This window comes from Desarmillaria tabescens (assembly GCF_030435595.1).
Source record: "Desarmillaria tabescens strain CCBAS 213 chromosome Unknown EV420scaffold_6, whole genome shotgun sequence".
Classification (NCBI taxonomy): Eukaryota; Fungi; Basidiomycota; class Agaricomycetes; order Agaricales; family Physalacriaceae; genus Desarmillaria; species Desarmillaria tabescens.
Genome location: NW_026848305.1, coordinates 1,250,592 through 1,262,343, shown reverse-complemented (window position 1 = coordinate 1,262,343; position 11,752 = coordinate 1,250,592). Strand labels below are relative to the sequence as shown.

The following is an 11,752-nucleotide window of genomic DNA, read 5'->3' as shown; positions in this document are numbered from 1 at the left end:
CGAAATCCAACGACGATCTGCCTTCGAAGTTCGGACCGTAAGAATTTGTGGGAGTAGTGTATATCGAGTACAAGATACTACAAAAGGAACGTCTAGTACATGTACGAGAAACATCCAGGCTACTACTTCTGTGTCTCATCACCGGTAGTGACCTCATCTGATGGTCTCGTTATTAATGATTGTGGCGGCAGATAGGGCCCAGAAGGAGACTAAGAGGTAAAGAAATCGGCTACGGACCTCCATCTGTCGGCAGGTCGGTCTGTCTCTGAGGCGGGGCTGTTTCGGGTGCTGTCTCCGAATGCAGCCGGACACTTGTCCCTGAGGACTCTCTTTGAGATGGCTCTTCAGCCGAGCCTTCTGCAGGACCTTGAGAGCCGTCTATTTTTGCTGACAGTGAGCTCTCTTCTGGTGCATGTTCTATAACAGCCTTGAGTACAGCCTCACCTGACAAGGAATTTCTTGCAACACCGGAGAGACTTTTTGCCGCAAACTCTTCATCGTCCATTGGACCACGTATATTCTCCGGCATCCTGGTCTCCTCTTCACTAGTAGCTTCCATATCAGCATCGGCATCAGGGCCTCCATGCGCAACGGCTTCATCGAATCTTTCTCCAAGAACATAGATAGGCCGGCTCTTGTCGAGGTCCTTCAATCGCTCTGTCTCAGCACGACCGTTCTTCGCCGCCTGTCTAAGCATAAGGATCATAGCATCCGGCTCTGTGAAGTTTTCCAGGAAGAACTCCGGAGACAAAGCCTCCGCAGGGTCGGGTGGTTGACCATTGAAGTTCAGATTCGTCCAGAACTCTGCGATGTTCGCAAAGCTTACGCCTTCCGGCAGACAGTGAGCACGGAACTTGCGGGTCAGAGTCGCTCTGAATTGGGCTCGTATTTCGTGTTCATGTTCATCCGCAGTCAAACCGATGGTCCAGTGTGTTATCCCTGGAAAAGAGACATTCAAGACTATCCGCGTTCTGCAACAAGATGAAACTCACAGTCATCAATATGGGAATATTCAATAGCTTTGTAGGCAGGCACCTTCCTTGAGGAATCTCCAAGGTAATGCTTCAACCTGACTACCAACTGCTTGATCGGAGATTTATCTTCGGGAGATTCAGGCTTCCAATCCGCAGGTTGGACGAATACATTCAGGTCGGACGCTACAGTCTCAAAAGTCGCTTTAACCGACTGCATTCAGTCAGCCAATATCAAAAGAAACCTAGAATGAAAGGTCGAACCTGTCCTGGGAAGCAGTTGACAACTTCTTCTGAGATGGCTTCGAGTAGAGAAACACATTTGTCGAATATACGATCGCCGACGCCTTCAGTTTGTCCGTAAAGGCAGCCGTCCATCTCTGCTAACGATACGTATTGGAAACCGAACATGCGTTCCGTGTTGTGATATGCAACAAACACGCCGTCCATGTTTCCAATGCGTGCTTGGAAGCTAGACGGGAAAGCATAGGGCATGAATGATGCTGCAGCACGAAGCCATTGAAATGCTTACCTGTACTTGAGGAAAGCAGAACGGATGAGATCGTAGTACTCTCTTTCAAAGCTTTCCATGACGCCATAATGCTGTTTTATTATGTATCCAGAGTTTTCCTAGATGACCGAATTTAGCGAATACTCCCGGGATCAGTCACTGATACCAACCTTAAAATTCAGGATATCCATCCGTATAGGCAAACAAGCCCTTGTCTTAATGTCGAAGACGCCTGTACCTGGTAGACGACGGTCTTGACAATCCAATTGAGACCGCATGACAAACGTTTTCGACTGCCATTTTGATGATAGTCAATACTTGTCTCCTGATATAGAACTTGGCTACCAACCTTTGCAAATCGGAAGGCGTCTCTCATAGTCTTCTCGGTCGTCTCGGCCTCAACATAGGGTGTTTCCGTACGCATAAAGGTAGGGAATTCAGGTAGTGGAGTGGTTAAATATTTTTCAAGAAGGGTACCCTGCCGGAAACGTGGATAAGTCATTGAGAGTATCCTCCGTGTGATCTTACCATCCAAGTCAAGATATTCTTGTCCGATAATGTATCCGCATGGGAGTCTATGGCATAGGTGCCATTCCGGTGGTTAAATACGACGGTTGGAGGCATTCTTTGACCTGGTGTAAAATTATTGGGCTAACAAGTAGATCCGTTAGGTCTTGGTAGCTGTGAATGGCAAGGTCACGTACCGCACGTTGGAAGTTTTGGCTGAGTGTTTCTAGATTGACCGGTTTATTTCCTGAGATGAGGAAGTATATTTGGCACAGCATGCCCGATAAGGACGACGTCGATCCTGCGAATTTACGATTTTCGCGATTGGCCAGATTCCAGAGTTCCTAATTAGAGAGAAGTTCGCACCGACAGAAAGATAGATAGGCTAACACCACATACTTCATCTCGCGAGCTCTTTGTGAAACCGGGAAGCCGTTCAAAGGCGAAGTCGAAGATGCGAGGTATTTTCTCCACGCTAGGAGAGAAATTATATACATGCGATCTAGGATCGCGTAACCAATGAACACCAGGGCTATCTAAGCGTCAAGATCTATTCAAATTTTGAGAATCAAGAGACTAACTTGAATAAAACGCGATCCAACCCGTGAGAAAGCCTTGCCACTGGTCTCTGCGCCGCGAAAGGCTTTACATCTGAGAAGGAATACCATGAGAATGAATTTAATTAGACTAGTAGGCCATACCTTGAAGAACATGACCTTCTGTCGAGGAGAGTGTGCCCTCGGCCGTGTGAGCGTAAGGAAGGGCCAACTTAATCGGCTTTGGATCCGCTATTACTTCGTCTGATCCCATATCATCGTTCTTCTCGGCCTTTGCTTTCTTCGTCTTTTTTTCCTTCACCTTAGTAGCAGCCCTGGTCTTGGGAGCTTTTACCTTCACCTTTGTACCCTTTGCCGCGCCTTTGACAGTTGCTTTGGTAGCCTTGGTGGATGCTTTGGAAACCTTCGCTTGGTAGCTTTTACTCTCTACGTGTAACTTGAAGCCCTCGATTTCGTCCCATTTCTCCGTTTCTGAAACGTATGATTTAGGTTCTGCTGGTGACGGGCCATCGGAGGGTACCAATTTATCGGCCACAAGAGGTGTTAGCTCTTGAATCTTCAATTAGCGAAGTCCAATGGTCCAGCAGCTAATACACGCACTATTTTCTCCCCATCCTGTCACAAACTCTTTCTCTGAAAGTCCCGTTTCATGTGAACGACTTGACCCAACCGTCATTTTCGAGATAGTCTCTAAGACTCTGATGGTCGTTTTAGCATTTTCCGACAGGGCTTCCTGAGACTGAAGAGACATCTGGAAGAATTTGGTCTGGGTCAATGGCTTGCGCCGGGCCATGGTTTTGAGTGAGGATCGACATATTGACGACGGTCCCGGCAGATTTGTGAGGCCCGTATGGAAGAAGGACATAGAAGGGGCACGCTCGAAGCGAGCCAGAGTCGGCTGAAATTTGGCAGGCAGAGCGTCGGATTTAAATAAGTATTTCAGTGAGGAAAGGCAGTAGAAAGCGCCAATTTTGGCCGCACGGTGCACGAGAAGAGAAAGAACGCGAGTGTTACAAAAATTGGATCCTTCCAAAATGGGCAATTTGTGTCATGTGATATGTTGTCACGTACGTCACGCGACATGTGTCACGCTGTGCATCTGGCCCTGGGCTCTCTTTCGAAGACACCGTCTCACCTCGTTCCCTTATCTTGTACGCGATGGCAGGATTCTTTGGATCGGTATTGCAATGGTTCATTGGGTGAGCATTCATTTTTTGATATTTTTTCTCTCTAAACCGCCTATCTAAGGATATTCTTCTCCAAGTCAGCTGAAATAGCGGTAATCGGCATACAGGTCAACTCTTGACATCGTCAATACTTTCTCGCGTTAATAAGACTTGTACGCTATCCAGGCCTCTGGGAAGACGTCATTTGTGAATGTCATTGGGTCGGGACAGGTGAGTTCACCGCTAATTGTATACGTATCCTTCTGATGAGAACTATACAGTGGAGTGAGGACGTCGTGCCAACTGTCGCATTCAATTTTAGGAAGGTTAGAAAGGGAAACATAACTTTCAAGATATGGGACGTTGCCGGTACGCTCAATTGTCTATGTGGCCGTATTACTTATTTATGGTACCCAGGGCAACCCAAATTCCGGTCCATGTGGGTGAGTGGCATCATTGATACTTGTCTTCTAGTTACTTCGGAACAGTAACGCTGCTTCAAGGAACGATATTGTAACGGAGTTGACGCTATTGTGTGCGTCCGGCCTCTTACCATCCACATTCTCTACTAAATTGTCTTCTTTACAGTTTCGTTGTCGATACGGCGGATGTGAGTATTCACTAGCTGCTGTCATGCTGATCCTGATCATTCTCTGGAGCAGAAAGAGAAATTTAACAGTGCTCGGTTCGAACTGCATCAGCTACTGGGTCAACCTTCACTTGCCGGTGTTCCCTTGCTAGTGGTTAGTCCTTCTGTGACTCCGCCGAGGCCGATCGACTTAGTCTTCAATCTAACCCGCAGCTCGGCAACAAGAGTGATATCGAAGGCCATGCTTCTGTGAAAGAACTGATCAAGGAGCTGTAAGCTGAGCGCCTATTATACTACTCACATGGCTTTAATCGCTCTCTTTAACCGTTCTCCTAGGCAACTGGATAAAATCACCGACAGACCTGTCTCAGTACGTATCTTGTATTGTTGAGATCTTCATATCGTATTGAATTGCTCTTCTAGTGTTACTCGGTATGTCTTTCATCTCTTTTCCCGCCGATCTAATTCTCGCATCAGTGCTCTATGAAAAGTCAGCACAACCTGTATGTTTTTGTTCACCTTCTATGATGGACGTTTACTAACGTTGCATGCAAAAGCGGCGTTATTATGCAATGGCTGTCCGAACGAGGCCACTAGTTGTGCTCTTTACGAGCCCTCTTCTCCATAGGTCCTATTAATTAAATTATTATATTCAACGGTCGTTCTCTGCGCTTAGTTTTTATGCATCTCATCGGATTCTGTTACATTGTGGTCTTCTTAATCAAGCCCTGGATTATGGAACCAACATTTATCTTCGTTTCGCCATCTGAACTGTCAAATTGTCGATATACATTTGCAGCGTTTCATTTCCAGAAGTCAGCTTATCGACTTCTTTCTGAACAGTTTGCACCCTGTCATATAATGCTGAGATCTCTATCAGCTTGGATGTTCCAAGAGAGATTAAGATACACACTGCGAAGGTCGTCCTGCGATGCTGCAATTTCTCTGGAGAAGTAAACATTAGTGACACAGCAAGACGGCAAAGATAGAATCCCACTTGATGAGTTGTTCTTTCCGAAGGGCATCCTTGACGATGTCGCCGGTCTGAGGTGGAGGACCCCAACCTGGAGCATCGTCGTACATGGTGGGCAGTAGACAATCGGAGTTTGAAATCTTGGTGAAGCGTCGCGTGTAGTAGTCGCTGGCTTGCATCTGCACCACCACCACCATCACCACCACAATGGCCGATATTCTCCTCGCATTCAAGGCTGGCAGGGCTTTCAGAAGAGAAGGGACAAACATGGTCGACCCGGTCGCTGGCAAGGGCGCTATTATGATCACCAATGGAGAGGATGGACTCTTGCATTTCATTTGGAAAAACAGAGTCACCAATGATGTCGAAGAGGTCTTGTCCATCTCGTCTGACGTGTATCCTTGTCTAATACGGAGATATAGGACTTGATTCTTTTCCCCTCGGATGCAAGTTTCATCAAAGCAGCAGGGCGCACGTATGTTTTGAAATTCTCCTCGTCGAATCAGAGACACTTTGTGAGCTATCCTTTCTTCGATCGCAGAACGGAGTCTTATTTTTTTAATTAGTTCTGGATGCAGGTAATGGATACTTGCATAACTACTCGACGAATTCTCATCGCCTACAGGATGCTTCTTCAGAACGAGATGACGAGTTTGTGCGCAATGTGAATGGCCTTTTAGAGGATCCAGAATTTGTTCCAACCTGGGGATCACCGTCGACGTCGGCTCAAGCGTCAACGTCCTCCCAAGCTGCCTCTTCATCGTACGCCTGACCTTCATTACCTACTGGCCCTTGTTGTTGACCTCATATTAGGTCCGCTCCCTCACAATTCCAAGCAACGCCAGAACAATTAGAACAATTGCAATCGATACTTACGTCAATGACAGCAGGGACGGGCGGCGCTCAGTCTGGCATCCCAGGTGCGTCTGATAACCTCGCTATGAATCGGCCTGACGAATAATCATTTGCCTGCAGAGATGTCTCTCTCCGACATCCTTACACCCGAGAATATCACCCCACTATTCACTACTCACCCTTCACTCATTCCAGCGCTTTTCCCTCATCTGCCGCCTGACCTCCCAACACCTCCTACGCCAGAAGCCGTCCGGCGCGTGATTGGGTATGTTCGTCTACTTAACCCGGTATAACTGAGGTTAACGTGAGCTTTAGTTCTCCACAATTTCGAGCTGCTGTTTCGAACTTCGATCAAGCATTGAGGACTGGCCTTTTGGGTGGGCTTGTGAGAGGGCTAGGGTTACCGGAAGAAGCAGGTACAGGAATTGGCCCATTCCTACGTGCTGTGCAAGAACAGGCGGATAGCCAGAATCAAGCAGGAGAGGACCAGATGGATACAGATTGAAGTACATGAGTATCACATTTTTTATACAAGGCTCTTCCACCCAGCGTTAATATTGATTGGACGTAAATCCAGACGGTTCTCTCATGCCCTGGGCAAGTTACTCTATCTCACTGCTGATGATTGCCACTCGCGTTATTCCGAGTGTTTCATTATGACTTACTTCCAGGCTCGACGAAACCGCGTACCGCACCCTTTTATTACACGTGAGCTGCTTGTCCAGTGTCAATAGGCCCTTGTGCCAACTTCAGCCCACTATTGCGGCCCTACAGTGCTACCAAGGCTAGACTGCAGGGGAAAAAATGGGGTTTTTCGAGCGCTGAGCGTGGTCTGTATGTCTAGGTCATCAATTCCGGCCGGATGGTTTCCAGCGAGCATCCTGCAAACAACAAAATGTACAAATGGATGTTATTTCCCCTCCACTTCCTGTGATCATCCATAACTGATAGAGACTCAATAGCTACCTTTATACGTTTCCTTTTCGCCAACACACTTCCCGTTGAGCCTGTGTTAACGGTCGTTTCTAAACGTAGAACTAGCCGCCATGATGATTAAATTCTCGACCCTTCCCGGGGTACTGATACCGAGGGACGATACATCATTCTGAGGAACACCAAACGAGATTTCAATGACGTGTTTGTGCTGCGGTTTGTGGAATAATCTTGGACCCACGAAGTTTGAAATAGTAATCATATTCGACTTTCTTTAGCCTGGTTTCAGAAGTCACCTACTGACCATACGAAGCATGAGCATTATCATGGCATGCTTTCCTTCAATTTTTTCAGTTTTTGACGTTCCACCCTTGTACCCTCTGCTCCTCGGCCAGTCATTCGGCTTCCGAACGAAATAAAACATCTAATCAGACCGCTGTTCTCATAGCCGGCTCAAGCAAAATTATTTTCTGAATGTCACGATCCGAGGAGTTAGTAGATTCTGCTTCGGACCTGAGCCTAGGCGCATGAAATCGTGACCGGGCCGATAGTACATCTCAGTAGACGCAAAGGATTCCAGCGCCCGCCACTCATCGCCAATACCTGGGTCTACTTAGTCAATCTAAAACGAGAAAATGGTGGACGACAATCACAGAGCAGTAGGCTACCTATGACCCTACCCAAGGTAGTACCCGGTAGCGGGTACATCCATACTACAGCGACCTCGGTTTAAAATGAGCAGGCCACGCAAACACAACGTTTACCATTCAAATGGCATTCATTCCTCAATCTCACTGGCAGAGGACTTCCGTGAGTGCTGCCGTCCTTGACTTACCTCCATAGACTTATCAACCTATAGATGCAGGAGCAGCTTGGCATCAAGGAGACTCATGATCTCCGGACTGGTTCGATCTACGCGGTCAAGCAAGCGACACCCTATGAACGCTACAGTGCGTCCCGCATGAGGGTTAGGATGAGGTTGCAGTTGTTCGCCGTGAGTACCTCGCATGTCGGCTCTTTTCACGGCTCTGATAGTTAATATAGACCACCCTGCTCTTGATGGCCACCGCTCCCTTCGCGCTGCCGATGCTTTTACTCCAGCTTCGTCACCTGGATCAAATTTCTGCATCTTTCGAGACCATTATCCCAGCCACCTTCGTCGCGACCATCATGGCGGCGCTGACGATTGCTCATGCTCGCAGCTTGCTGGTGAAATCTAACGTAAGGATCTCTGGGCTAACAGTGATATCTCCCTCCTCACGTATATTGCTACTCTAGGTGGATGTGCTCTATTCCGGAAAAGACGTGCGTATTTCGCCTAGGTATGCTTAAGTTGCTGACTCTTTCCCAGGTCTTCCAAAATGCGAAACTCTGGTACATTTCTAGGGTTTCTAAGCACTCTAGCGCTATCAATTTCGGCTGTGTCTCGGCATATGGTGCAGGTTGCGGCTCCCTGTTACTTGAATACTACCCCACTCCCACTATCGCCTTTGGAATTGCATTTTCCACCGCCGTCCTTGTTCATACCATCCTCTCCATGATCCCCCAAATCAAAACCAACACCTTTTTCAAGCGAAACGTCTTTTCTGCCGTGTCTAACCTTCGGGACGCTGTTTCGGAAAAGAAGATGGCTGCTCTTGCACCGACCCTGTAATCAGATGGTTGCGTTAGAATTCTCAGCTGCATGCTACGAAGTCAATTCAAAGCATTGCGAGGGGCTCATATCTTCCGCAGATATAACGCTGTAATATTGTACAAGCTCGAAGTATCGATACAATCGACTTTTTAAATACACAACTACGTATGGTAGATCTCCTTTTTATCCTTACTTGAGGTCCGCAGAGATAAATGCAACTTATATTTAATTACTCCTCAAACTTTGAAGTAATGACAAAAATAGACGATCGATCGTGGCTGTGAGTCCTTTTAGTAAGTACTTACGACCATGAACATGCACCCAGCACGAGACCTCGCTATCTAGCATGCTGCACGAGGACTCCTTCGCAACAGTGATGTAGCTGTGGGAATGTCTAGAATCCAAGGGCCGGTTCCTTCTTAAATCCGATGCAGACGGGCTAGGGTGACTTGACTTCAAGTTCTTCGCCCATCTCAAATGGCAGACACCAAGTGCTGGGTGAGCAACTTTACTTTTCCCCACCATACTTGTTAACTCTCTCCGTCAGAGTGACATCGAAGCGGTAAGGATGCCAGTAGCCAGAACGGCATCTGCCTACGATCGTCGTCGGCTAAGACGTTGGGGCACCAGGCTGGAAGTTCAGTTAATGCTGGTAAGAGACTCGTCTACGGATATTTCATTTAACTGAATAGCAATCTTCCTATTAATCAGACCTTCTGTCTCTTGCTGATTATTACGCCGTTTGCGATTTACGCCTTGTGTCTTCGGTCTTCTCATGGCCCAGTACAAGTCAAGCATCGATTTGACGCTTTCCTACCCGGGGCCTATGTCATGGCTATTATTACGGTAATGACCCTGGTTCACTGCAGAGCGATGCTTGAAGAAGCTGATGTAAATGTCGATATTTTCATCTTTCTCCGTCTAGTACTGACACCTGCGGCACATAGGCGGGCTTGATTTTCACCCTGGGAGAGCATCCGCGAAGTTCCATTACCCAGAAATTCTCCAACGTAAGTCTTACGGATCTTCTGATCTGCATGGTGATTAAATGACATTCAGTTTCCTGAGTACATCAAACGCTCTTTCATCACGTTCGTTGTTGGGGCGAGCGCCTACATGAATCTGGCGTGCTTCTCTATCTTTTTGATTGGCTGGACGGACCTGCTCTGGCAGCTCTATCGCACTATGACTATTGCATTCATGATCATCTCAGGCTCCGCAATCGTCTTCCATGCCTTGTTTACGCTGGCGTTTCCGAACCACCAAGTCGGTCTTTTACCGCAGCGGACAGTCTTCTCTTGCGCCTGGGATATCAGACTGCTTGTTGATAGGTTTTGGGCTCGTGAAGATCAGAAACAAATGGAACAGGCGGCAAGGAGCCTGAGATGGGAATTCCGTGATTGGATTTTCGATCGCAGTGAAGGGTACCATTGGATGGGAGGGAGGAATGGCCATGATGGTCTCAGGAAGATAGCCCTCAACAATCTCCGTCCGTTGCTGTAATGACAGCATTTCAATGGCATTGCTCGAGTATCATTTTTTTCGAAGTTTACAAATTTCATGGCACAACTGTATCCATATTAACATGAGCTTCTTTGCTGTTCTTGTTCCCTTGTGTCCTAAAACCAATTCATATATATGACATTAAGCACTCTTACACTACTTCAATAAGGGGTTGGCACTTGCATACATAATATAAACTAAATGGATCAAGGTCAGAATACTATTGTCTCCTGTTCTTTTCTTCATCAAATCGTACAGCACCTCACTCAATCACCTCATCCACCTCTATCGCTTCTTCTGCTCGCTTCTTCCTCCTTTCATAGGCCTTGATCTTTCTTTCCAGGTCTTTGTTCGGTACACAGTCCACGAGCCTGAATGAGGCTCTACATCCAGAAGCAGGGCACTTCTTCGCGCTCCGTTCATTCTTGAACATCTCTTGAATGGCAGCCTTGGAAAAGGAATGCGAACAAATCTTCCTATGGAAATATTCAGGAAATGGGACGTAATAAAGAGAAAGGGCGAACGATGTATAAGGCTCTTCGATAACGCGAAGAGTAATAGGACACTTGTAGTCTTGTGTAACACCTCCAACTTCGATATCGTCGTCATCGTCACTTTCATCTCCGCTTTCTATGCAAACAACTCAGCTGGACACGACGTTGAGAGAGGGTAAATTAATAACCTCTGGCTATCAGCTCTGTCATAGGTGGCATAGGTTCATTGAGATGGTCCACTTCCTATTAACAATATGATTTTTCGGGTCCGACATCGAGGTGAAAGCGGCTTACATAGACGGCCTGCTTGAAAGTTTTGTACCGTTCATTTTTAGCATATTTTTGACGCGTGGTCTTCGCAGAATACTCTTGCGAACGCTTCAAGACGCCAGTATTATAACGGGGTATAGCATCGCACTGTTGAGAAACATGAGAGACATTAACGAGAGATACATGAGAAGGCGCACAATAGTTTCCCCTTTAGATAGCTTCTCATGTATGTCATCTAGGGCGCCTGAATGGAATTGCATCTCTGCCTCGATATCAATGAACCCCTTGACTAATAGTTCAATGTCCCCAAGATCCTAACAGTTTGCTTGCTCAGATAGATAGAGATGCGAGTGAAGGGAAGTGCGTACCTTTTCTGCCACTTCCTTTTTCCCATGTTCAAGAATTGCTTCTGCGACACGGTCGATGGCGCCACAGTGCTCCTGGATTTTCCCCGTCATGAGCGTCCAATCCCTCGACAGCCCATTCAGCTTCTGGAGATCGCCTTCCCCGAGTGGCTGGTCAGCAAAGTTCTCCACATCGATGGGGTCCTCGTCGTCTGTGTCTGGTTCGCGGGCTTCTTGTCGACCTGTACGTTTGCCATTGACCTGAGGCTTCTTCTCCGTCTTGCTTTTGGTCCTGCGACGAGGTTGCTCATCTTCATCATCCATGTCGACATCCTCCCGGTATGGCACCTGTGTGGCGCCTTCCTCAATGTCAGAAGACTCTTGAGCTTTTGTGCGGCGACGCGACGACATGATAGTGGTGAGCGGAAAGGCAGTACCGAAGG

The 11,752-nt window shown here is 47.3% G+C and overlaps 7 protein-coding genes across 7 annotated transcripts; 4 read left to right on the top strand and 3 right to left on the bottom strand.

Moving 5' to 3' along the window:
• Nucleotides 1-18: 18 nt before the first annotated feature.
• Nucleotides 19-3,544, bottom strand: EV420DRAFT_1517604 (mitochondrial protein Pet127-domain-containing protein). The gene is made up of 13 exons (XM_060472018.1): nucleotides 3,147-3,544; nucleotides 2,691-3,095; nucleotides 2,571-2,640; nucleotides 2,389-2,521; nucleotides 2,187-2,333; nucleotides 2,011-2,133; nucleotides 1,832-1,960; nucleotides 1,653-1,775; nucleotides 1,504-1,601; nucleotides 1,236-1,443; nucleotides 993-1,185; nucleotides 445-939; nucleotides 19-378 (listed from the first exon to the last, which is right to left on the bottom strand). The coding sequence occupies exons 1-13, from the start codon at nucleotides 3,409-3,411 to the stop codon at nucleotides 230-232; spliced, it is 2,538 nt and encodes an 845-aa protein (XP_060335804.1). The 5' UTR covers nucleotides 3,412-3,544; the 3' UTR covers nucleotides 19-229.
• A 107-nt stretch (nucleotides 3,545-3,651) lies between these two features.
• Nucleotides 3,652-5,396, top strand: EV420DRAFT_1517595 (Arl8a protein). Its single transcript, XM_060472017.1, has 15 exons — nucleotides 3,652-3,745; nucleotides 3,795-3,840; nucleotides 3,899-3,943; nucleotides 3,994-4,081; nucleotides 4,130-4,155; nucleotides 4,216-4,247; nucleotides 4,301-4,322; nucleotides 4,375-4,455; nucleotides 4,515-4,573; nucleotides 4,638-4,671; nucleotides 4,725-4,733; nucleotides 4,779-4,804; nucleotides 4,859-5,165; nucleotides 5,215-5,254; nucleotides 5,307-5,396. The coding sequence occupies exons 1-13, from the start codon at nucleotides 3,705-3,707 to the stop codon at nucleotides 4,896-4,898; spliced, it is 549 nt and encodes a 182-aa protein (XP_060335802.1). The 5' UTR covers nucleotides 3,652-3,704; the 3' UTR covers nucleotides 4,899-5,165; nucleotides 5,215-5,254; nucleotides 5,307-5,396.
• EV420DRAFT_1517594 (uncharacterized protein) lies at nucleotides 4,649-5,396 on the bottom strand. The gene is made up of 4 exons (XM_060472016.1): nucleotides 5,299-5,396; nucleotides 5,215-5,246; nucleotides 4,859-5,165; nucleotides 4,649-4,804 (listed from the first exon to the last, which is right to left on the bottom strand). Exons 1-3 carry the CDS (start codon nucleotides 5,382-5,384, stop codon nucleotides 5,050-5,052), a joined length of 234 nt encoding a protein of 77 aa, XP_060335803.1. The 5' UTR covers nucleotides 5,385-5,396; the 3' UTR covers nucleotides 4,649-4,804; nucleotides 4,859-5,049.
• An 85-nt stretch (nucleotides 5,397-5,481) lies between these two features.
• Nucleotides 5,482-6,634, top strand: EV420DRAFT_1263182 (adhesion regulating molecule; the record flags this gene model as incomplete). The annotated part of the gene is made up of 7 exons (XM_060467157.1): nucleotides 5,482-5,646; nucleotides 5,697-5,789; nucleotides 5,841-5,852; nucleotides 5,900-6,036; nucleotides 6,088-6,194; nucleotides 6,250-6,394; nucleotides 6,445-6,634. The coding sequence occupies 7 exons, from the start codon at nucleotides 5,482-5,484 to the stop codon at nucleotides 6,632-6,634; spliced, it is 849 nt and encodes a 282-aa protein (XP_060335801.1).
• Nucleotides 6,635-7,497: 863 nt separating this feature from the next.
• On the top strand, nucleotides 7,498-8,933 carry EV420DRAFT_1058256 (uncharacterized protein). The gene is made up of 5 exons (XM_060465566.1): nucleotides 7,498-7,872; nucleotides 7,922-8,056; nucleotides 8,107-8,283; nucleotides 8,341-8,367; nucleotides 8,414-8,933. Exons 1-5 carry the CDS (start codon nucleotides 7,834-7,836, stop codon nucleotides 8,714-8,716), a joined length of 681 nt encoding a protein of 226 aa, XP_060335800.1. The 5' UTR covers nucleotides 7,498-7,833; the 3' UTR covers nucleotides 8,717-8,933.
• A 53-nt stretch (nucleotides 8,934-8,986) lies between these two features.
• Nucleotides 8,987-10,353, top strand: EV420DRAFT_1517590 (uncharacterized protein). Its single transcript, XM_060472015.1, has 5 exons — nucleotides 8,987-9,196; nucleotides 9,246-9,350; nucleotides 9,410-9,589; nucleotides 9,646-9,708; nucleotides 9,758-10,353. Exons 1-5 carry the CDS (start codon nucleotides 9,176-9,178, stop codon nucleotides 10,199-10,201), a joined length of 813 nt encoding a protein of 270 aa, XP_060335799.1. The 5' UTR covers nucleotides 8,987-9,175; the 3' UTR covers nucleotides 10,202-10,353.
• Nucleotides 10,354-11,746, bottom strand: EV420DRAFT_1517588 (zinc-finger of the MIZ type in Nse subunit-domain-containing protein). The gene is made up of 6 exons (XM_060472014.1): nucleotides 11,334-11,746; nucleotides 11,163-11,279; nucleotides 10,990-11,112; nucleotides 10,884-10,938; nucleotides 10,726-10,831; nucleotides 10,354-10,677 (listed from the first exon to the last, which is right to left on the bottom strand). The coding sequence occupies exons 1-6, from the start codon at nucleotides 11,718-11,720 to the stop codon at nucleotides 10,464-10,466; spliced, it is 1,002 nt and encodes a 333-aa protein (XP_060335798.1). The 5' UTR covers nucleotides 11,721-11,746; the 3' UTR covers nucleotides 10,354-10,463.
• Between the last annotated feature and the right edge of the window lie 6 nt (nucleotides 11,747-11,752).